Genomic DNA, 26,149 nt, shown 5'->3' with positions numbered 1-26,149 from the left:
TGTATGTAACAAACGAACTGGGCAATATTTCCCATACCAAGTCTTAAAGGATTGACTTCCCAATATGCTAGTCTGTGTAGCATTCACTGCCAGGTTCCTATTGCTGACACCCCAGAGGTATCACTGCAACCCAGCTACTTCATTGAAATCACACATACAGACAGTACACACATGGTACTACATTGGTACTCTAGCCACAAAGTAGCTGAACAGCACTGTACCTCTGGGGTACGCAGCAGCAGGAATCTGGTACCAACAAATATTTCCCCATAATGTAACAATAGTTATGTACGATAGGCTACAATCGCTACATACATATGTACTAAACTGCATTATGTAACAAACCTACAGAGGCATATGTATGATGTATACCCATTTGTATGCTATGGAGGTATAATGTAGATCTGTGCATACCAACAGTGATAGGCTTGCATCCTAGCTTCAAACTGATTTTTTCCAACTTCGTAAACATGTATCATTGATACACGTCTATAGTGTCATGGTCACATGATAGATTTGCAGCAATTGGTTTCTTTAGATTAACCACAACTTTACATGGGAATAAACCAAAAGATTGATGACATCCTATGAACATAATAAACTAGTTTCATAACCGATCCTCTCTTTCCCATCTGTAATGGAAGTGGCTCAAAATATTGTCAATGTTTTTAAGGGGGTACTACACCCCTGCCCAATTTTGTGCATATTTTTGCATTTTTCTCAAAAATTATAGGGCATTGGTGACATGTAAGATATGTATATTATAGGGGACTGCAACTACTGCACTGGACATTTTATTTCAGTACAGACAACAGTTGTGGAGTTACAGTCAAAAATGAGGGAAACCCAATATTTGATCAATAAATCAATAACTATTTGCCTTGAGTTGCTGAATTTTCATAATATACATATCTTACTTGTCACAAATGCGCTATAATTTTTGAGAAAAATGAGCACAAAATTGGCCAGGGGTGTAGTACCCCCTTAAGAGCATAAAGGAGAAAGAAGTTATTAACTCCCTCGCTAAAGAAACTCATTTCGTTTATCGATTTTTGGATTTGTTCCCTGAAGTGGAGTGGTCGTCTATAAGAAAATATTCCAATGTACTATTTGAGCTGTGACATATGTAGTGTATTACTATTATCCCATGTATGTTCATGTCTTTGTAGTGACTCTTCAAGAACACTCAGGCACTCATGGAAGTTTGTAAGGGTGGCTTGACTAATTGCACCTGGAAACCAAACATACAAACAAACAAGCAATTAACATTATGAATACATTTTTGTAGATGTAACATTGGGTTATTCCAGTTGAAATCCATACACCCCCTATGGAAGACATGACCTTAAACTCCCATACAGGGAGTGTGAATTTGTAATGGGGTTACCTGAATGGGTGACTCCATTTTAAATCTACACCCCCTGTGTGGGAGATTAGAAGGTCACATCTTTCATAGGGGGGAATGGATTTCAACTGGGATAGCCCATTTACGATAATTCAAATTTCACTTTGGTTTTACAAAAGGATCTTTATCAATTTCATTGCTTTCTATAAGTAAATTGAAGATTTGCAGTGCTAAATTGTATCGGAATGTCTCACATCAACAAAATAATTCAGAATTGTAAACACATTAATTTGAACTGCATAAACTGCTACATTTTCTTAGTGGTGTAACCTGAAATTGATGCAAAAGTTATTTTGTTGCTTGTTAAATTCACGCTCAGATGATTAACTTTCAGCTTTTATTGCAAGATTAAGAACCTCAATTTGTCAAAAAGTTTCCGTATTCACTGTGCAATGGGTTTATCCACACTCTTGTGGACGCTTTAGCTCACATCTTCCACAGAGGGAGGATGGGTTTCAAATACAATAGACAATTGTGTAACTTCCATTTGAAATACTCAAACCATTTGTGGAAGATATAGGTAAAGCCTTTTAGTGGTAATATGTTCTGCAACATTATTAACTCAAGCCCATTTAATTTGAAAAACATACTCCCTCTGACCTCTGTGGCAGACCTTTCTTAAATCTTCCCACAGGGAATGGTAGATTTCAAATGGAATAGCCCAACTACATGTATCGTTACATTACGTAACCTGCTACCACAAAATGAGAATAAAGTCACTAGTTGGTAGTTCTGAGCCATCCTAGCTGCTGAGTTGCCATGCACCTGAACAAACCAGCAATATGTCCCTTGTACATGGCCTATTGTGCCCCCATTCAAAAAGGACATACATACATACTATTGGCTTGAACAGGTGTGTGTGAAACAAAGAACACCAACACAACAGCCAGGACGTCTCGAAACTACCAACTTGCAACTTTACGCTCATTTACGCTCATTTAGTGGTAGCAGGTTACACTATGTTGCTTACCAAGATTGTCTTCTGTCAGGGTATTTTCATCTGTAAGAGATTTTGATTGATTTGAACATACACTAGTATATGATGACCTGATGGTGTGAATTCCTTGAATTAACTGTAAATTAAAAAGAAGAGGAGAATTTTACAAAGTTATTTAGCTTTTATTTTGAAAAAGTATACACACTTTATGATCCTTACAGGCTACAGCAAAAGTCCACAATGTATGCTTCGAGACAGGTATGAGTGCATAAATGTGAAAATGCTATTCAACAATCCTCTTTATCACAGCCCAAAACAAAAGCATAAAAGCACAGTGGATCCCATCAAACACAAAAAAATTTTTATGTGTTATAAACATGTTTTGGTCAAAAGATTTTGATAACATTTAAGTGTTGTGTTAGGGAACAACCCAAAAGTTCAATGAAGCCCTATAAATGAAAGTCCTTTCGTTAGGGAGGGAGGAGGTCAAAAAGTCCGATTACATTTGTAAAGAAGTAATTAAAACATTGGTCAAAGTTGATCTTTTTTTTAAGGATTTAATATATAATTGTAAAACTTTAGCATTTTCTGAAGCACAATATTGACATTTTACAGTGGTTGCTTCAAAATGATTTCAAATAAATATAGAGTGCAGTACTATCCGCATTTTTAAAGCAGCTGTACCGCACTTTGATTCTTTTTTATTTGAAAATCCGGCAAGTCCTAATTTTTTATGAAGAAAAATATTTCAAAATAAAATAGAATTATTATTTCTTAAACGTGATCAATATCCTAGCAATGTCGCACCCCTCCACAACCCCATCGACCATAGCGAGCAACGGCCCTGTGCCCAATGAATACGGGTTGGAATGTTCGATATTTGACACTTACGTGAGGGGGGAGGGGGTTAGCCTTCTAACGAAAGGACTTTCATTTATAGGGCTTCATCAAACTTTTGGGTTGTTCCCTTATATAAAGGTCATACAAAAAATGTTTTTATAACTGTTTAAATGAAAAAACAGTTTTAGTATGACAAAACACTACAACAACATTTTAAAATGTCAAAAATCAAAATGAATTGTAAAATATTTTTTGGCAAACAATAATATGAAGAGCTTTGTTGCAAAACCCCTTACATCCACATGAGCAATTTTGAGAAAACATCAAACAATCATCAAAAAGAGTACTATATGATTTGCAACTAGGATGAGCATCCTGCCAAAAACTGCTTTTGTTGAAAACCCCTTATATCAGTGATTTTTTTGATGATTTTTTGATGTATTCTCAAAATTGCTCAAGTGGATGTAAGGGGTTTTGCAACATAGCTCTTCATAGTTTGTCAACACTTAACTTTAAATACATTATGTTAGAATATTTTGCTGCAAGTTTTCAAAAACAATGGTTCCCTTTGCAACTCTAAATTAAAAGATTCTATAAATGTTTTGTGTTTGCTGGGATGCTGCTTGTGAAAAAATATATATGGCAAAGTTTGGATAAAAAAATCTAAGGGCTCATATTGAAATTCCCTTACACATGAAGGTGTGCGCCATCCTACAGCTTTCCTGTGCTAGCCTTCTTTTGTTAAAATCCTGGGCAGGGTGTATCACTGATGCATATAATCCATCCGTTTTATGACCGAGCTTTCCTGAGGCGCAGCGCTTAGCGAGGGAATCCTGCCTTCTTTCTGTGTGAAAACGTGGTAGGGTATTTCAATATGAGCCCTAATGTGCCACAATCTTACCATATTAAATTGCTGTAATTGGGAGTCTACTCTGTTGAATGCTGGACCAAGTTGTGTCAGTGTAGGAGGCGTCTTATTACACCACTGTCGTATTTCATTCTCAAAACAATAGGAGAAACTTGTTACAAGTTGTGCCATTTCTGATAATACCAGCTTCATTGTGTGGCTCACTTTGGCTACAGTCTGTGCATCATTCTTGGGGTAGTCATACTGGTAGGATAGAATATAAATAACTTGTTATAAATAATTAATATGTTTGCATGCAGGTGTTGCAATTTCCAACAATTTTGGTCTGTGTTTTCCACAGGAATTCCAAAGAAAACTCATCATTCAGCATTGGGAATTCCAAAAAATGTATGTTGTTCATTTCAAATGACTAAAGCAGACATGAGATTTCCAAAAATTGTTCATGAAATTTTTACTTTTCTGAGAAATCCAAATTTTTCAATGGAATTTTTCCCATTGACATTCTGGTCTGGGAATTCCAGAGTTTAAAAAAACCTGAATGGTCATATATTGCACACACTGTTGTCCCAAAGTGTGTTTTTCTTTCAAGTGTGGCAAGTAGAACAATTTTGGAATTAGCCCCTTTTAATGTTGACCCAGTACCTACTTGTACATGCACCCACAGAGACATGTGATGTATAGATGAGTTGACCTCAATGTTTATCAACAAAGGCAAGGGACTGGTATATCAATATGCTTGAGCAAACTGCATACAACCACTACACTGTTCAGTAGCCTTATTGTGATGTGGTGGGAGTTTTAAAAGCACAAGCCCTGAACAAAATATGATGGAATGGCCTAATTCGCTGTCGTAGACCGACGTCACTTCCTACCGAGGTCACAACTACTTCCGTAGTGATGGATCAAGCTGTTGAATAACAACGCTATCTACGCTGTACACGTCGATGTTCTGCTGTTTGAAAATCATGTTTTTGCCATTTCTTATGGGTTTCACTGCCTAGTAAGCTTTTGCAAGATGTTTTCCTTCTGAAATCATGAGGTTTCAGGTCTTAAATATGACTGGTAATTAAAAAACTTGATAAATAAATTCCATACATTGGTATCGCCGTTGCGGTTCTCATGAAAGCGTGATCCAGTCGCTATGGTAACGCCCCGGGGTCACCGATATGACGTCATGTCTACAATAGCGAATATGTATACTGCCAGGCAAAACACAATGGAAATTGTAATGATGTGTGCGCATACTGCCAAGCAATAATGTCAGAAGTCAACTCATCTAGACTATAGTTTATTCATACAATATAGGCCTATATCAGGACTTGTTGAAATCAAGTCCTCCCATTACTGTTTAAGGATAGCTATTCTTGTGTTTTTCTTTTAAGAAAAATGTCTAAAAATTATACAGGTGTCACACACTACTAATTAGGTAAGTGGGTATGTAGTTTCATTTTTCTTGTGATATTACAATCCCTTTGTCTATCCTTCCTACTCATGATGCTAATTAACTTACCCTTTTCTTAATTTCCTCAAGTTGATTGTTGGCAACTGTCAACTCCATAGAGATTTTCTCTGTGTATTCAACAAGCTGCTGAATATCTGGAATGGGTCTGAAATGAACAAAATAACTATGACTATGAACCGGAGAAGATATCTTACACTTGTGCAAAATGCAGAGCTTTTGGGGGTAATCACAATCTAAGTCGACTTGTGAAGAGAGTAACTGTGCATCAGTTGCGGACTTGGTGAAGCGGAAATGATTCTGATATATCCTAATCGCAGTGGGATAATTGTTGAAGTGTGCTGGTACTTAGGTTTAGCGCATCACAAATTTTTATTCAAAAAGTGTTTAATAAATATCATATATATCATATCCATGGCAAATAGGCAACATCTAATTATCAAAACCAAAATTACACTATAATTTGGTTCATCTCAAGTTCGGTAGTGACCCATGTGCGTATTTTGAAGGTTGAAGTATCAAATCATCTGTGTAAAGTTAATCGTGCAGAACGTACAAGCATGCGTACAAGGGTGGTTTGTCTGCACACTTGCAGCGCCACCACGATACAGCATTGATGTTACTACCAAACTTTAATTAGGTGAACCAAAGTATATTGTTTTTAACCCAAACTCTTCATGTGTTACCTATGCCCAGCATTGTAGCCCTCTTCTTTGAGTTGACTATCCAGCATTCTCATCAGATCTGGTGGTAAGTGGTTCATCTTGGTAGTAAAAGTATCCTGGAATTCCCTCTGATGGATTAAGCTTGTTTTTAACTCACAGCTATGCTCAAACTGCTCCTCTAATGTCATGCTCTCACTGGAATAATCACGAACATCACAATGCATAAACATCGCAATACATACAACAAATTGTGGGAAAGGCTTCCTTTTACGATGGGAGTTCATAACAATTAGTAAGTTTTTAGGAAGTACCTAATAAAGAGACATGTAGGCCACCCCTTGCCCTTTGAATTAGAAGTCAGACCTACTCCTGATGAAAGACTGACAGTTCTAAATTTGCCCGATGGTGAACCCGCTGAAAACTAACTAATTATACAATAAATGTCATGCGGTCTGCTCCTACCAGGCCATAGTGAATTCTCATAACTTTGCAACCATGATAGTTCAGCAATAGCAAATTTTGGTTACTATACAAATGGGTGCAAGGGTGGGGACGGGGTACTTTGTACAAATGACAATATGTAATGTGCTGCATTTGGTACATCAATTACCCCATTTTCCAAAATTTTCTGAATAATATCCCAAATTTGCCTATCTGTAGCCAAAATTTGATAAATTTGCCAAAAATTTTGGGAAAAACTGAAATTTGCATTAAATATGGCTGAAAATTTTTGAGTTTTGGTATAGCGATACCGATGGGGTGCAAATTTGGTGTGCGTGTGTGGGGTGCAAATTTGGTGTGTGGGTACTTGTGTACCTTCCCCCTTCCCTGGGCTATACAAGTTGATGATTATGACTTTTCAAAATTGCTTCCTTTGGCATAGTTGGATAAGACTGCATCACAATTGTAAATTGAATGGCAATTTTGTGTTTGCAATTTCCCTTGCCGCCATGAATATTTTGAATACAAATACATTGTGGAAACAAATAAAACCCATCACATACATAAATAAGTTATAGTATTTCAAAGTGTACACTGTCAGTTATCACAGTACTAATATTGACAGCGGTGGGCGGACTTATACTCTTTGTTTTGTGAGCGGTACAAAAATGTGATTCCCTGATAAATTAATAAATTAGAATTCGGACCATCTCTTCCTCAGACCTCTATGTAGGACTCTATGGTATCTTCTCATTACACGATCGTAGTAAGACTTGGCCGGCGACGATGCTTGCGAATTGCCTGTCTTCAACTGCGGTATAGCATGGTATAGGCAGTTTGTACAGAGTGTCTCATCTCATAGTATAAAATCTCTGATCAAGCCGGTCCATTTGTGAGTGGTTGAGCTTTCATCAGATTGTATGTCTCTCTGATTTCATCAGGATCTCATCAGGACTCCATCAAGGTCTCCGACTTCATCAGTACTGATGGAGTCAGAGATTTCATCAGTCCCGAGGAAGTCAGAGACACACATGATCTGACGAAAGCTCGACCACTCGCACAGGGACCAGCCGCACCATTACTGTGATAACCAACAGTGTACTTGTAGAAATACTGTAACTTATTATTAATGAGTTCACACCGAGGAAGCCTATCTACTTTCATACCTGACAACCCCTGGGCTTGCAAAGACTCTCCTGTGTTGTGGATCATCTGCCATGTCTGCAATGCAGACAATATCCAACAATTTATCCCAGAACGTAGCCTGCTTGGATGTGGCTGCAGCACCCTGTTAAGGTAAATGATAAATTGATATGAATAAAGAAACTGAATTACAGTTATACAGGGTTTATACAAATGTCCTGCATCAGAGATATCATATTTATAACTCTATATGTGTGAAGGAAGCAGACCTTTTTTGAGGGCTTATGAGCTATACCTTGTATCTTTACACTAAAACTAGTTTTGTAGTGTCTTCAGGTACAAATTGAGGTTTGCCCATTATTGGATATATTTGTCCATCCTTAATCTGACCTTTAAAATATACTTCAGCAGCCTACCAGGGATTCAAGAAGTTTAGCATGTGTTACTCAATAAAATTGTCCAAAAAGCTTTAATTTGGCATCTGTCAAAGCCATTGATTTTGATCCCATATTTTACCTGTCCATGGGGTCAAGGAATGTCTCTGCAAGGAGCACATTTCATGCCCCAAAATGATTGGCAAATGCATGGGTGAAGTTAACTTGCCCATTGGGGTCATGGGCACATTCTTTTAGCTCTTGGCACACAAAATTCCCACTTAGAGGTTGCTAAAGGATCATTTTAATCCTTTATTTCTGTTGTTTTGGATTCATAGTTTCATCAAATTTCAAATTTCTGACCCCTTGTTTGAAAACCTAGCACTACCCCTGGTAAGTACAGTATAAGACATTGTTACCCTGAAAGTTTTGTCATAAAAGTACTCTCTCTTGTAAAGGTCTACAGTATGTTTAATAATTATGTTCTGGTATTAAGCAATAAGCAAAATATTACAGAGATTCTATGTGGGCTAATTTTAGAAATACAGTTATTTTAGATCAAAGCAATTCTCATAATTGAGCCAAATCAGATACATTTTTAAACATTTTTTTTTTATAGAAATGGTGATTTAAAGTTTCTTTGCATCTTATAGGTTAAAAGTAACAATGCAGTCTATGAGCTAAAAATGGATGAAAGTGCTCATGAATATGTAATTACTACTAATCCCTTTCTAAAAGCAATGCATTAAAGTTAACAATATTTTGATTATAACCTAAAACCTTGCCAAAATGTTCTTAGCAGTGTCCTTACAGTCTCTACATGTGACGCTAATATAATAATATTACAAACCTGGGCAAAACCACCTCATGGGAGAAACTAGTTGTATGTGGGACAACTTTTTAACACTTAATTACTGATCACACATGAACTATATTGCATACTATCATAAAAGAAGGAAATTAGTAATATTTATGACTCATGCGATTATGACTGATATGTCGATGGCAATTAACACAATCGATTGATTCATAAATCATGAAGAATGATACTTACTCTAACTAAATCAATATCATCGCTCTCACAAAGTCCCATTAAAGATGAAATTTGAAGTAATCCTATGAAAAGAAAAGAGAGAAAAAAAAGATGTTCACAAAATCTGAATTATAATTAGCCAAGAATAAAATAACAACCAATCAGAATCGAGGGTCGAGGGGCAGGGGGTATCCAAAAGTTTTTGAAATCACCCAGAAGTGAAAGAGCTATATCGATGAAATTTTCCAGGTTATGCGCCTACTGCCCATCTAGCGCCACCTGTAAAGAAAGTAAACATATGGTACTTATGAGACCATTTTTGGACCACAATATACATAAGGACCAGTAATTACACTGACAAAATTTCATCGATATAGCTCCTTCATTTCTGGGTGATTTCAAAAACTTTTGGATACCCCCTCGTATATGGCAAGGATATCCATTTCTGTGAGCACAAACTTTAGGAAAGTTTACTGGAAATTATCTCCAAGTATTGGGATCACCACTCAGCAGTAGACTCCATTGCAGTTTCAATAAGTGAGGTGAATCAGGTCAAGTAAAACATTGTTTAGTTGTCCACAAGGACCACGGCCACTTTTCAGGGTTACGATTGGAGTCTTCCGGTGAGTGGATTTTATTTTCATTTTAGACATCATAGTATTAGTAAAAGTAAGGCTGTTTAATTAACCTGGCAAAAATGCTTACATATGGGGTGAATTGCAATATTTCAAAACAATATCGAAATTTTCAATGTTGTTTTTATCATGTTTTATGTGGGAAGAGGCTGTTAAAAACTTTTTCTGCCTCCGCAGGAGGAAGTATGCTTTGAAATTTACACCTAAAATGCCGCACATTGCGCGGCATGTAGGCCGATTGTACACATTTATATTCTGACAAGTACTCTAATTTCCGCCCAATATCGAGAGCCCAATATATATCCCCCACCTCTTTGCGCCATGCATAAATTCGCCTATCGCCATTTCCAAATGTTCAAAAAGGTAATCACGCTTCCTCAGCATGTGCAATAAATTAGCATTAAAATTAATCTTATTCTATAGGGATTCTAGAAACGCTTAGCACGTGGCGCCAATGGCGTGGGTCTATCAAGTTAATGAATTATGCATTAGAATATTTTCAAACTCATATGTTGTATAATTGAAGACCGAATTAAAAAGACTAGCTTGCGTATGCCGTCCTGTAAACCAGACCAAAAATGCCATACTGCGCAGGTCAGCAACCAATCACGGCGCGCCTTTGTCATGACGTCAGACGCAAACTAGTCTTTTTTAATTCGATCTTTAATTATAGGTTGTAGCCTCAGCGCTCATCAGCAGCCACACCACCTCAATGCCTTCGGTGTGATCAGCAGCTTTATCGTTGAAGACAAGTTGGAAAACCGTTATGCTGTGGCAATGGGAATACACCTCAAACAAGGTTTAATTTCATGATTACATGAAACCTGATTATTAATGCAAAACTTTGGCTGGAGAAGTTGAAGCTGACGTTCATGGCGACACTTTGGATGTGATAATTTGACATCATGGATTGTTTTGTGCAAAATTGAGGTATTTTTGTGCCACGGCGAGTCAGCAGACCGACTGGCATGCATGCTAGGCTCGACTAGGCCACAATCATGATCCGATGCATTTGAACTGCAATGTATGGTATGATCGCCTAGCAGCGCCTATGGCGGCTTCATTGCTGCCCGGCATTGCTGTTCAAATACATGTACTAAAGTATTGCAATTTTATTGCGTTGATATAATTCGAATAATTAGTTTTAAAGTATTTGCTTCCCCAATTCCCATGCGTGGTTGTGTTTTATGTTCTACTGAGTACTGTTGCAATATTTTTGCATGCATACCCATGACCGTTTCAAGACTTTGACTGAGAAATTTGCTTTTTGTTTGTTAAGATAGAAATAAAAATAAAATGCAAGAATCATCTTTCCCCACACAATACTTCTTACAAACAAGGTGTTGATATTGGCCCTTTCGATACAAGACAAAGCACAAATGAAGGAAACAAAACAAAACAATAATGTTTTTGATTTTTTATTCAATTACACATCCAAAAGTGTAATGACCTATAAAAAGACCCCCTAAATATAATAATATTAATATTATTTTAGTCCTAAATACAAAATATAATAAACAAGCATTAAAAAAATCTGAAACGTTACAATCGTAATTTTCAGTCAAAAAATCCACGAGAAATGACTCTTGATACAACTTAGGCATATATGCATTTAAAAAACAGAAAGCGGCTGCCTGCATCTGGAACTCTTCATATCTGAAAGTTTGAAGGTCTTATTTCATACATCAGAATTATCTGCAAGATTGCAAGATGGCTTTAGGTGACCGTGGCCCTATTGGCTAATGCACAAATTTAGATTTTCTTTCTATTTAAATAATATGTTAAAGCTTATGCCCTGTAGATTACATTCGGTTCTTGAGATATGGCCTGTCAAAATGGTGCGAACCCAAAACAAAAAATTGGCAACAACTTTCTTTTTATTTTCTATATTTTTGACAAGTCCAGTTGCCAGATGATTTTCTAATTACATGTATGAATTATGCAAAGTAAAGATTTCAGATACAATTAAAAGAGCTATAGTAGGCCTACTGAGGCATGGTACATGGGTAGAACACACACTGTAGACCTACTACAAAATTACGGTTAGCGTTTGGCAAATTTCAATTTGCATAATTAATTTGGGCCACTTATTAGAAAAGTTGATTAGGGCCCTAATTAATTATGCAAATGGAAATTTGCATGGAAAAAAAAACATTCATGGGTTTTATATCTTATTTTGTAGCCGATCTGAACATTCTACTTTGTACAATTCTTGCATATATAATTAGAAAATAAGGCCTACCTGACATCATTGCATATCAAAAATAAAAGAAATTTGTTGCCAACTTCTTGGTTTCAGCGCCATTTTGACAGGCCATATATTTTGGTAACGAATATCCGATTAAAATAAAATTTTCAGTCTTGTAATCAGGAGAGAATGGACTCACATATTTCAATCAGACAAAAATCTATATCCAATAGCGTTACCTTAAAGCTAGCATTATAAGTGTCTCCTTAACTAATAACAAAAGGTGCCCACTGGTATCTTGGAGGCATTGTCTTTTTTAAAGACATTTCTTGTTTATCATAATTCAGAATGCTAACATTCTAAGAGGCAAAACCCTTTCTGGCATTGCAAACATTTAGATTTAGTATTCTTTTGAACATTAATATGAAATTTTTGCTGTTTTCACAATTTTGAGTTTTTGGCCTATTGATTGGATGTGTATCGCTAGAGATACATCAATATATTACAAAATTTCCTCAATGTTTCTACCAACCCAAAACACTCTCCAATTCTTTTTTTATTTTATCAAGCCAGTTAATCAAACATTTTGTTGATAAATATACAATTACACAAAGTACCTATCACTTAAAATCGATAAACTTAGTGTTTGTAAACCATCTAGTGGCGGCACCAGGATTTTTTTGTGGGGGGGTGCATGGTGGGGGAAAGTTAATGGGGGCGCGCAAAAATCAAAACATTTTGCACGCAATTGCTGCAAAAAGTGGAAATATTTGTAATTTTGGGTGTTTACTAGGGGGCCAACTGGGGAAACAAGTTCTTGCTGAGTGAAGTTACCTTGTCCCCCCCATGCACCCCATCGCACCATCACTGAAACCATCCATAGCAATGTGAGTCAAGTTACTTACTTTGTAGTCTGGAATCCATCTTAGCTCCTGATGTACCATACTGGCCTTCTAATAAGTCACTTAATTTGTTGTCAAACCTGTCAGAAAAATTGGAATGAAAATAATGTTTAACTTTCAAGTTTTATGTAACATCTTTTTGATGCATCACAAAGATTGTCCACCAACCTAACACCAGAAACAAAATGATCAGCAGCAGCAGCCACAGAAGCAGCAGTATTGAAACGGATGCGCCTTGGCCTACAAATACAAATATGGACTAAACATGGTAGCGTGAAAGTCCCAAGGATCGATGTGAAATATAGGCCTAAATGTCAGGATCATAAATAACATAAATACCTGGCCGTTAATTATGAAAATGGTTGTAGAATTGATTGTGATTTGCCACGGATTGTGAATTAATTAATTTAAGTGACTTAGTTAATTAAAGACATCAGATCAATAAAGGTGACTCATGACAACTAGGGTTGGGATTTTCGGGTAATTTTGTGCCCGGTACCCGTTTATTTTTCGGTGGTACCGAAATTTTTTTTTTTTTTTTAAAGTTTTTTTTTTTTCGGTTTTGTAGTGTCCCTGGACCTAGACCTAAATGCTAGGATCATTCATGGTTGACCTAAAAAATAAAAAATTCAAGATGTTTTGTATTTTTAATATGAAAATTGATAATTTGTATTCATGTCATAGTCTATTAATGATTTCAAAATGCATTGGATTTGAATGCATTTTGAAATCATTAAAGGTCCGTAATCCGATCGACAGCATCATCCCCGATTTTTTTCATTGTTGATGAGGTTTTGGTATCACATAATAGATACTATTTTTCTCATTACTATCCTGAAATTTGACGCTCCAAGTCGATGTATTTCCGAGAAATCATGAAACACAGCGGTTTTACAGGCTACCAGTTGTTCGCATTTTACACGACACGGGAGTTTTGGGTAGTCATAGAATTAAATCGGAATAGATTCGGAAGACTTCACCCCAGTACCAATTCGTCCGCAAAAATACATCAAATAGGCCCCCTAATGTCAAACTATAGATGGCGCTATAATGATATAAAACAAAAAACAAAAATAAAGAAATACATAAGAGGCGAAATAAATAAGGAAACATGACCTATATTGTCAAGCATGATACGAGGAATATGAAAAAAAATTATGAGAGCACCTCCCCCCATTAAAAAATTAGTTAAAAAATAAAACAAAGAACTAGATGGATCGCGGTTCTCGGATGTCGCGGTTTTCGACGCCAAGCGTCGACCGTGATGCCTCCACTAAAGGGAGTGATGCGGCACGTATTCACAAGTTGATACAAAGCTGGGTGGCCCCCGATGACCCCAAAATGACCTTCCAAATATTTGGCTCTAAATGTTGACTGTACCCACCAAGTTTCATGTACGTATGACAGTTTTACCAATTTGACTTCAGATGACCCTGGTTGACCCCAAAATGACCTCCCAAAAATTTGGCTCTAAATGTGACTGTACTCACCAAGTTTCATGCCCATATGATAGTTCAAACTAATTTGACCTCAGATGACCCCTGGTGACCCCAAAATGACCTTCCAAAAATTTGGCTCTAACTTAACTAACATAATTTATAATGCGCCTTTTCCTGTGGCTACAAAGCGCAACAATGTTGACTACCCACCAAGTTTCATGCCCATCCAACAGTTTTTACTAATTTGACCTCAGATGACCCCTGATTGTTGAAATGTTGACTGTACTCACTAAGTTTCATGCCCATATCATAGTTTTAACTAATTTGACCTCAAATGACCCCTGGTGACCCCAAAATGACCTCCCAAAATTTGGCTCTAAATGTTGACTGTACACACCAAGTTTCATGCCCATATGATAGTTCAAACTAATTTGACCTCAGATGACCCCTGGTGACCCCAAAATGACCTTCCAAAAATTTGGCTCTAACTTAACTAACATAATTTATAATGCGCCTTTTCCTGTGGCTACAAAGCGCAACAATGTTGACTACCCACCAAGTTTCATGCCCATCCAACAGTTTTTACTAATTTGACCTCAGATGACCCCTGGGTGACCCCAAAATGATGTCCAAAAAATTTGGCTCTAAATGTTGACTGTACTCACTAAGTTTCATGCCCATATCATAGTTTTAACTAATTTGACCTCAAATGACCCCTGGTGACCCCAAAATGACCTCCCAAAATTTGGCTCTAAATGTTGACTGTACACACCAAGTTTCATGCCCATATGATAGTTCTAACTAATTTGACCTCAGATGACCCCTGGTGACCCCAAAATGACCTTCCAAAAATTTGGCTCTAAATGTTGACAGTACCCACCAAGTTTCATGCCCATTAACAGTTTTTACTAATTTGACCTCAGATGACCCCTGGATGACCTCGGATGACCCCGAAATGACCTTCCAAAAATTTGGCTCTATATATTGACTGTACCCACCAAATTTCATGCCCATACGACAGTTTTACTAATTTGACCTCAGATGACCCCTGGGTGACCCTGGATGACCCCAAAATGACCTTCCAAAAATTCGGCTCTAAATGTTGACTGTACCTACCAAGTTTCATGGCCATATGACAGTTTTTGCTAATTTGACCTCAAATGACCCCTGCATGACCTCAGGTGACCTTGACCCACTAACCAATACAAACTTGTTCTGCCTGGGGTCAAGATGCACCCACCCACCAAGTTTGAGGAACATGCGACCCCTAGTCTCAGAGAAAAGAGGTAAATAAGGAAAATGAGCCCCCTGACCTCAAATGACCTTTTACCTCAGTATATGACCTTGAACCTCACCCAAAAAAAAGTAGCCAGAGATTTTGACCATGACCCACCTATCCTGAAAATCTGAAGTCAATCCGCCCATCCATGCCCGAGATATGGCATCCGGACGGAAGCACGGAAGCATGGATGGACGGAAGGACGGACATTGCAAAAACAGTATGCCTCGCGGTGGAGGCATAAAAATCATAAATATGTGAAAATGTGTATCATATAGCTAAAAATAAAGAAATAATTAAGCGAAGTAAATACAGCATGGGCTATCTTGTCAAGAATGATAATGAGCGCAGTGATATGTAATGTTTTTTAAGATTAATCAGTATGAATAGAGGGTATAAAAGTGTACAGGGGCGAGCCGGTTTTCAGTGCCAAGGCGAACACTTCCTGTTTCCACCGGGACATGCGCTCGGCCGTTGTTTCGGGATGCCTGACCAGAATGCAATTCACGCGTACCAGTGTATTGGCTTGCTAATATGCTAATTATTCACATTTATGCTGAAATTGTTCCCGTTTTCTCACATAGATGGATAAAGGGGACAATATTTGACATTGTATGTAAGTTTGAAGAGAATCCATATCCTAAACCGATAGGGTTACCCCCCCTTTAATAGAGTATGACATTTTTTTTTTTTAGGTCAACCATGAATGATCCTAGCATTTAGGTCTTTTTTTTTTTAATTTCGGGTATCCGGGCATGGAATTCCTGCCCGGTACTCGGCTACCGAGGGGAACTCAATTCCGGACTTGGTCCCTACCTTAATGATAACATATAAAATGATGATCAACAGTATTATATTGTACTGGTTTCCCAGCATAAACTGTAAGCTTCACAATGCACAACAATATATTCAATATTCACGTATCAAGTTTACAACTCCAATCTCATCACTGAAATTATCAGCAAAATAACGACATTATTTAATCACTAAAACCAGTCACTTCATCCTGTAAAAGTCACGAGTGCATCGGCATAACAGCTTCACTTATAAAATTATCGTGGGTTTGTTTACAAATGTACAGCTGATTGCTGTAATTTCCCACGTTCAAATTGATGACGAAATTTAGAGTATCGAACTCTATCGCCAATCTCTCAAATACATTTATTATATTATTTATTTATTAAAAGGCCGACGTATTGATTAGAAAATCGTGACAATTAATGAGATGAATTAACTAAAGAAATTAATGATTTATGTTTTATCGCTGATGCGTATTTTATCTGACTGAAGTTAAAAATAGAAAGGCCAAAACCTGATCACGTCATAAGCGAGCACTCACTCGGATTAATCCGCGCTTACTGAGTCTCCGTGATCCAAAAGTATACTAAATCATACATAAATTAATCAACACATTTAGTCAGAAATTAAATACGAATCATTACGAATTATTATAACACTCACGTAGCTGATCCTAAAAAGGATCAGCGAATCTATCAGAATGTCATGTCAAAGTCATGGAAATACGAGTTGCACAAACGAATATACACGTCTGTCCAGGATGAAGCCTGGGCCGCAACTCAGCCGTTCCAAAACAACACGATCGGCATTTCATTTCTATCTCGCGCAAGCAATTTGGGTTGCGCAATTTGCGTACGTGCTGCGCCTGCAAAGCAAGCACGCGATACCTAAGCAAATGAAATAAAGAGTGAAATGAAAAGATTATTAAATATGATAAAAATATGATTAGTCCTGCCGAAGTTTAAATAATGGTTTTCAATATTAACAATAGTAGGCCTACTGAGGTGCCTACTGGGGGTTCCGTTACAGCATCAGCAACAGCACAGCAGTAAAAAAACATGGCAAATACTTTTACTTGACTTTATCTGATTCTGACTTCTGAGTGATAGTGTATTTTTTGCTATCAACCACCATCACTGGATTACACGATGACATACAATGATACATACCTTGCAAAAAGCCATTGGAGGAGCCTGATGCGAGCCTCACCAGGTCTGAAGAGAAGTTCATTTATCCATGTTTCATCAACACCATCTACATGAGGGCAATCCAAGTCCTGGATTGGGTAAAAAATGGAAGAAAGAACTTTCTTTACATTAAACAAAAAACCAAAAAAAAACACAAGGAAAATAACAGTGCCGTACGTTTCAAAAAATCGCTGATGCAATAATCAGATCTCAATATTTTTTGGATTTCTATTTCATTTCTTCCTTTTTTAGTTGTACCGGTATTAGGGACGCACCATTAGATTCTCAGGGGGGGCATGGGAGTTTGGGTTAGGCAGAATTATTTTTTTACTTGCTTGAAGCGCGAATTTTTTTTTTTTTTTGCCTCCAAGAGCACCAAATTTTTTTTTTCGCCGCCGATTTATTTTTTTTCAATTTTAATGTACATTTTTATACAAAGTTGGGTGGGGGAAATTTTTTTTTTTTACTCATCAGTGAGGCAAAATTTTTTTTTTTCTTATCACTAGTGGGCAAAGTTTTTTTTTTTTTTTTCTCACTAGTGGGCAAAGTTTTTTTTTTTCAAAAAACTCCCATGCCCCCCCCCTGGAAATCTAATGGTGCGCCCCTTACAAAGTTGTATGAGAGCAATTCTAAAACATGTTAAACTTTTTGCCTTTGATGGGCCATATACTTGTGTGTGCATGGAAAACGACGGCACATGTACATGCGACTCCCTGGACTGCCAGCCTACAATTTACAAATGTGGATTAAAAAAATTGGCATGTGCAAAGAATTTTGGCAGGCGGAGGGGGGGGGGAGCGCATTTTTGGCGGGCTGAGAGGGGGGGGGACAAGCTATATTTGGCAAGCCGCTTGGAAATTTTACCCCCCAGGGGCTCATAATTATTGCACATGCAGCCCCTTGATACTTACTCGAGAACTCTAGCTTCGAATTTGCACATGATAGTTTTAATAATACGCATTCGAAGCTAGAGTGCTTTGCTATGGTTTTTCGGTCGGACAGCGGTGTAATTTTTTGCACCGGAGGTTATTTATTCTGGTAAATGTTGAAATTTGGATGAAAGTTATTTCGATGAGTCAACTGTATCTTTTGAGCAAGATTTGCCTATTTTGGGCAGTCTAAAATTTTGCTTGTGAGTGTAATTTTAGCAACATTTTTGATGCAATCGCCTGTCGTGATCGGCTGTGTTTACTTCTGAACTTCCATTGCTTTACACGGTGTCATGCTTCAGTGAATCCGACTACATTTTGAATGCTACGGTCTCTAGCCTAGAATGTGAAGTTATCGGTGAGCAAAGGCAAAGCCTAGACTTCTCGAGCAACTAGATACATGTTGCGAGCGCAGCAAGTAGGAAAATTGGCAAAAACGTTTCCGTACTGTTTTGCCTTTTTAGAGCGTTTTATTTATTAAAAAGTGCCCCAAGAATGTGTGCCAAAACTCACTCCCCCCAGCTTGCCAAACATTGCTCCCCCCTCCCCCCAATGTAGCACATATCACATGTAAAGTTAATTTCTTATTACTTCCGTGGTCCGAGCTGTGCGCTAATAAGGCAGCGTAGACGAGCGTACACACAGTCTCACATAAGAAATAAACAATCCCCGGTACCCCAGGTCAACATAAAAAGTGGTAACCATGTGTGTTCTTCCTTTTTTCAAAACCCCCCTTTTCACTGATTTTTCATTGATTTTACCCCCTTTTTTTGCCAAATCACTGACAAAATCAGGGTAAAAAATACCCCCTTTTTCAAGGTTTTCAATGAGAAGATTTCCAGACACCCCTTTTCAATGACTCCAAATATTTTAATATATTAAGTACAAAATGTGCAAGTATGAACATTACTTTGATGGAGGCTGAAGACTGGGCTGAAGACATCGATCGAATCGAACCTGTGAAATACCCTTTTTTAAAAATTTCGCGGAGACAATGCTCAGAATACCCCCTTTTTTTCGCGATTTTGCGGTCCGCGATTTCAGTCAACAAAATACCCCTTTTCTGCGAAATTTAGAACACACATGGTTACCACTTTTTATGTTGACCTGGGGTACCGGGAAACAATCACGCTGATTGGCTGATCAACGCACTTGACAACAAGCTGGTTGACCCATTGGTCTTTGGCGCGGCGCGTGGCAGGCGACCTTGTCATTTCTACGCGATCGCAATTCACCAGCGCGTACCCAGACCACGGAAGTAATAAAAAATTAACTTTACACAGTACAGCCTACACTACAGGTATAGTCCATGCCATGGTTTCACTCACTTTCAGTAAGCTTAAAAATCATAATCATAAAATGGTCAAGGTATAAAGCCAAAGACTATTTTTTTTAGTCTTTGTGGTCTTGCACTGCATGCTTTTATATAATCGTATTAATTAATAAGTTTTGATAATCGATACATTACCTGTAATCGCTTCTTAAATGACTGTGACAATTCCTCTTTAGATCTCTTGCTTGAAACAGCCGCCATACTTTGTTTTGATTTTGAAATGTAAACGAAGGTCAAATGAGGTCAATCTTCGAAGGTCAAAAAATGGCGTCCAAGAAAATAACCACGAAATTCACAAGCCATCGGGACTTGATATCTCGATTTTTTGAGACCATTCGGTTTAATGGTGGCATGCGTGGCACTCTATGGAAAATTTTAAGGTAATTCTGAAAGTTTTGATCAAATTTTTAAGCGTTTACAACACGAATTCTGCACCCTTTTGGGGATTTTGTTAAGCTTAAAGGTCGCAGAATTCGGAGACTTTAGCATTGTTTAGTACTTGCTTTTTACAATTACTATAGCTAAAATAATAGTTTCTCGATCATGAGAGCTCAATAGGCACGCAATGACAATTGCGTCGGTGTACAACGCCTACCACATACGCTTTGGGAAGCGCTGCATTTCCTGTGCACAATCGATCGCGCTATCGACAGCGTGTCATTCCACTAAACTTGCGACATTACGCAGTGCACGCAGTACATTCATATTCTCATGATCGGGAAACTATTATTTTAGCTATAGTAATCTAGTATGTAGAATCCTCTTTTCGTGTGGGGGTGTGCGTGTGATGCGGATCCGGAAGTGAATCCAACCCTGCCATTCACTCGGTCGGACATCCGGGAACATGTCACATGATAATGTCCCCTTTGTTAGGTATGCTCATAAAATTTTGAAGTTCAATATTTTTAGCTGAAAGTTCTTTCATTTGAAAGAGAATCAAATTACCTAAACAATAAGGGGTCAATCATGTTTTTAGTGCATATACTTTTGAAGTTACAGACAAAAATAGTGTCACCAAATTGCCCAAAATTTTGTGTGTGAGATTGTGACAGCAGGCACATGTACAATGTACACTACTGTATGTGACCCCAGATGACCTCCTATTCTTTACTGTAAGAGAGCTGTTTTGGATGGTTTTGATTTACACACAAATTGCTTTTGCGCTTTAACGAGTGTCCACTTGGTGGAACATAGATTACACTATGTGATAGCTTATGAATCCATTATTATGCTAGTACCAACATAAGTCAACATCACTTAGGTTTTGGTTGTCAAAATTAATTTTTAGTAATTTTTTCCATTGAGCCCCACAGTAAAGCCATTTTTGGACAGTACAGGCACATTCCACTTCCCTATGGACGAATAGCGCCACCTACAGTGTGTGATGTGAGCCTGGCTACCTTTGTGAACAACAACAACTTTGAACAAGCGCGCGCATAACAACCAGCTCAACATGCTCAACGAAGGGGAATCAATTACACATGCGCACACTGGTTTTGTAAGGCTATTTCCCTTGTGTGATGTCAGCCCGACCAAGAGAATCACACAGTTTTCACACTTGTGATTGGTTAGTATTGTATGATTTGTATCCAAGGTCATGCGTTTGCAATTTGTAGTTTGAAATTGAAATACACAATACGGAATCGCGGTTGGATCGTGTACAGCTGTTGAAAGCTCAAAGCTCAAAGCTCATTCAATTGAACTTTCCAGTATCAGTACGGTATAGTAAAAGTGCCAGTTTTACACTCTACCAATCGCACTGGCCGAACAATTGCTGATTACTTAAAGTCCATCGTTTACTAAAAATCACACATCAAACATGCAATACTACGTAGAATTAATCGACGAATGATGTGATGATGATGTGATTACATGTAGTCAATTGGAACCCGGAACTATAAACTGCACAACATCGGGCGTTGCGATAGATCTTTGCAATAGCTGTAAGTGTAGTCTATAGTCCTTGCGTTGTTACTTGAGAACTCTAGCTTCAAATATGCAGTCAATGCTAGAGTCCGTTGTACATGTACATGTAGGGCTATTGTCGAGTAGAATTTTCATTGTCGACTATAATGGTCAAATATAGAAGAAATAGAAGACTGATGCAGTTATTTTATGGTAAATAATTGCGATGTTTTAAAGCATGTCTTAAGGTGGTACTACACCCCCTGATAAATTTTGTGACTAATTTTGCATTTTTCTCACAAATTTACTACATTATTATGTTTTGATGGATCCAAGTTGTGATAATATTGGATCCAAAACATAATAATGATAAAATTGATGCTTTACGCCCAATTTATTGGTCTCGCTATGAGTTTTAAAATATTGGACTCGACTACGTCTCATCCAATATTTTAAAACTCATAGCTCGACCAATAAATATGGGCTTAACCGATCCAATTTTATATCACACTGGTAACAAAAGTTATGTATATTATAGGGGCAAGGAATCCAATTACTTCACTGAAATTTCAGTGATTCAAGACAAGTGGTTCATTAATATGCTAAGAAATGAGGTACATTCTAGCCGTACCTCTTTTCTTATCATAACTAATGTACTGGTACCGCTTGTCTTGAGTCACTGAAATTCCAGTGTAGTAACTGGATTCCTTGCCCCTATAAGGCCAACAAAAATTGTTGTGTTGCCCTCAAGTGGGAAAATGGGAAATTTGGGTAGGACGGTCGTTGGGATTTTTTTTTTTTTAAACCTTCAGTTTTTAAAATCCCTCAAATATTAAATAATGCTTCTTCAATTAGGGGACATTTGTCAATTTTGACTTCTGGATACCTGTTAGACATCAATTAAAACTAGTCTTTCAATAAAATATTAATTTTAAGTGAAAAACATTGAGTTTTTGAACAAATCTGTAAAAATCATCATTCAAAAAAAAAAAAAAATTGCACCCCTGATTTTTCAGGATTTAGGGTCGGACGGTTGAGGGCAACAACAATTTTTTTTTTTGGCCTAATATACATAACTTTTGTTACCAGTGTGTTATTATTTTTGAGAAAATGCAAAAATAGTCACAAATTTATCAAGGGGTGTAGTACCACCTTAAGCTTATCTTAATACTAATTATGGCGTGTCCGTCCGTCCGTCCGTCCGTCCGTCCCTCTGTCCATGCGATATCGCGTTCAAGCGCTCACTAACGCGCGTGCTGCTCATGCGTGCGCATCGCGAAGCGTCTGCTGCGGCATCATGGCGGCGTCCTCCAGCGGTGCGCTATCACGTAGTTCGCAGAGTACCAACGGGCGCAAAGTAGCATCAGAAAGCATTACAGTGTGGCTAATCGTGCAGGTGCATCTGATCGGATCAATAGGCCTATTTTCAACACACACGTGCAGAGGCCTATTACTCAGAACATGGCTATTTCCAGGGTATTCTTTTGGGGGGCTCATAATGTGGTAGCAGGACAGGGCTTGGAAGAGGCGAACGATGGGTTTCCAGATTACCATGATTACGGCCAAGTAAACGTCACAGCTACAAAACTACTAAGTTGATTATTGTGTCAAATTGAGTCTTCATCATTGAGAGACGTATATCATAGTTAGTTTAAAAGGTCAGGGCAGGTAGGCCTATGGGTAACGGGTGTTGCGTAATTAGAGAAAGTCCTATCCCGAGAACCACCCAACCCGAGAACCACCCAATCCGAGAACCGCGAAATCTAGTCTCTAATATTTTAGTGACTAGTTCTTTGTCAACAAGTACGGAACAATTGTTGACAAAGAACTAGTCGGAAAAATTGCTTTGTCTACAATATTGTTGACAACAGCCCTAGTCCGTTGGCTATCGTTTGTTGGTCTGTCCTTCTTAACAGTTTTTGCAACAGATACATGTATTTATTTATCTAATGTTTAGATTTGGATGAAGGTTATTTTGATGAGTCAACTGTCATGACTGTAGATCTTTTGAGTAAAGATTGCATATTTTCAGAAATTGGTTGAAGCTGAAGTGCAATTTTATTTATTTCATGATAATTAATATAAGATATCGTTATTTTGTATTCCTTGTCCACAGAGGAACAGACTTGAAAATAGGAACACTAGTTGGAGTGGATAACCAAGGCAATAAGTATTTTGAGAACGACAGATATTTTATGAGTAAGTGTTCATAAGTGTTGATAAATCAGGGGATGGGGGAAATTATATATCAATTAGATCAAACATGTTGGGAATAAAAATTTGTTTTGAAGTTACACCCATTTTATATCTGAACTCTTTGAGTAATATACAATGTATCATAATGCCACAATGTATGATGTAAACTTTCTAATGATGGGGATCTGAAGGAAAGCTGAAGCTGTATCCATATCCTCCAGTAAGTGTGACTCATGTGTGTGAACACTAAGTTGAACTAGCTTATAAATTTGCCTAGGGCCTGGGATTGGGTTGTATTAATGGTCTGTGTGCTAGCCATAGGCGTCAATAAAAAATCTTTAGTTTTAAGATATTTTCTCAAAATATCAAGAGTTATCTCAAGTTAAGAACCACAAAACCAATACTAGGCTTGTTTTTACTTATTTTGAGACATTTTTCAGCTGATTCCAAAGATGGCCATGAACATAATTTAAATAATTCCGAAATTTTCAAATCTTAAAAAAAGATTGGAACTTGTTGTCTGCAGTCGACACCTGCGGGGAGAGAAGTTGGTCACTTTCGTGGATAGAGGACTTATTAAAATGAGTGTCAAACTTGTGAATTTACATCCAATTTGTCAGTCACATAAACATTAAAAATAGAGTGTATCGTAACTTTGTAGTTCATTGTACTTGTAGTTGTCAAAAATATTTTTGAATGCCATTATTTAACGCAGAGTAGTAAAACTAGTGTAGCAGAAGGAGTGCATGTGAGAACAGTTTGTTAATAGTTCTATTTTGTTCTATAATCTTTTCCTACAGCACGTAACCGATGGGTAGAATACAGAGAGGATAAATACTGGAACTATGATGCTAGTATGGTGCCCCCTGAATGGTGAGTAATAAGTATAGAATGTTTCTCAGAGGACGTAATTGGCAAATAAAAAATGGTGAACTGTACATCTGGAGGGCTTAGACTCCGAATACCGGTATTTGGGTATTTGGATTTGATCCACCATTTTAGCATGAACTGGACATGGTCACTTTGCAAGAAGTGTCTATGTCCTATGTTTAAAAATTATAATATCAAGGAAAGTCAGAGAATCATTGTTTTTGCTGGAATTTCTTTTCAAAAAGAATCAACACATTTGGATATAACCAGTTCTGATTATATTATAATATAAGCCTCAAATTTAATATTAAGCAGAGCTATGTGCAGTGTCTGTGGTACCCAGTTCACTTGGCTGAAGTAGAGCAAAGCACTACACATTAGGGAGCACGGTGGCCAAGCGGAACAGGCTGCGACTCATAATCGAAAGGTTGCGGGTTCAAGCCCCGGCGACGCCATAGTGTTGTGCCCTTGAGTAAGGCACTTTATCTTGATTACTCCTCTCCACCCAGGTGTTTAAATGGGTACCAACATTATTAAATGTTGGGAAGGTAACAGACTCGCTGTGAAGGAGGTGTGGCAATCACCCTACAGCAACATTACATGGAGGAGTCTGGCCCAATGGCTAATGAAAGAGAGATGGGCTCTCTTATGATCACAGTATATACAGGATCATCTCCTTTTACTACACATTGGTACTGTTTGGATATGAACCCAAAATTTGTATGCAAAAAGTTTTGTAGAAATAGATTGTTAAATAGTAAAATGATTGTGCATAGGATTTACATCTCATGTTTGTTTTGTTGCAGGCATAGGTGGATACATGGTATGACTGATGACCCTCCAAGTAAAGTCCCTCCAACACCACGCAAATTCATCTGGCAAGAACATGAAATGAATTTATCAGGGACAAAGCAATGTTATGTACCAAGCACAACAACACCTAAAAAGATTGAAGAATGGGTTCCACCCACAAACACAAAATCATAGCTATTATGTGTGGACTTAAAAGAGAATTTTAATCATTAACAGAATGTTTTACATGCAGTCAAGTATTGGATGAAAACAATGAAGTGCATCTTTTCTTTTGTGGAATAAAACTCACTTCTTGGTTTTACCTGGAGTTAAAAAAGAATTTATGCATGTAAATCAATATTGGAAGTAATACGCTGGCGAAGTTACGTAATAATCAGATTAACTACCACAGCAATAGGTCAAAACAATATTTGAATATATCGCGCTGCACTGATACGCTCACGCGGTACCTCTGCATTGAACCATATCATGCTGATCACTTGCACCTGTAAGATTAGTATCTTTGAAAAG

The 26,149-nt window shown here is 37.6% G+C and overlaps 2 protein-coding genes and 1 long non-coding RNA gene across 3 annotated transcripts in view; 2 read left to right on the top strand and 1 right to left on the bottom strand.

Annotated features, from left to right (window-relative positions):
- The window catches only part of LOC140148544 (uncharacterized), a 219,309-nt gene that overhangs the window by 192,088 nt on the left and 1,072 nt on the right, over window positions 1-26,149 (top strand). The window lies entirely within an intron of this gene.
- Window positions 1,030-20,127, bottom strand: LOC140148539 (HAUS augmin-like complex subunit 7). The gene is made up of 10 exons (XM_072170533.1): window positions 19,991-20,127; window positions 17,576-17,682; window positions 12,894-12,970; window positions 9,187-9,248; window positions 7,782-7,903; window positions 6,196-6,369; window positions 5,561-5,657; window positions 4,084-4,293; window positions 2,376-2,478; window positions 1,030-1,231 (listed from the first exon to the last, which is right to left on the bottom strand). The coding sequence occupies exons 1-10, from the start codon at window positions 20,054-20,056 to the stop codon at window positions 1,107-1,109; spliced, it is 1,143 nt and encodes a 380-aa protein (XP_072026634.1). The 5' UTR covers window positions 20,057-20,127; the 3' UTR covers window positions 1,030-1,106.
- Window positions 20,078-26,138, top strand: LOC140148541 (NADH dehydrogenase [ubiquinone] 1 alpha subcomplex subunit 12-like). Its single transcript, XM_072170537.1, has 4 exons — window positions 20,078-20,235; window positions 23,877-23,959; window positions 24,757-24,829; window positions 25,633-26,138. The coding sequence occupies exons 1-4, from the start codon at window positions 20,093-20,095 to the stop codon at window positions 25,811-25,813; spliced, it is 480 nt and encodes a 159-aa protein (XP_072026638.1). The 5' UTR covers window positions 20,078-20,092; the 3' UTR covers window positions 25,814-26,138.

This window comes from Amphiura filiformis, chromosome 3, assembly GCF_039555335.1.
Source record: "Amphiura filiformis chromosome 3, Afil_fr2py, whole genome shotgun sequence".
In the NCBI taxonomy this organism is placed as follows: domain Eukaryota; kingdom Metazoa; phylum Echinodermata; class Ophiuroidea; order Amphilepidida; family Amphiuridae; genus Amphiura; species Amphiura filiformis.
The sequence above is the reverse complement of the archived record's forward strand: the minus strand, read 5'-3'. Positions and strand labels throughout refer to the sequence as shown.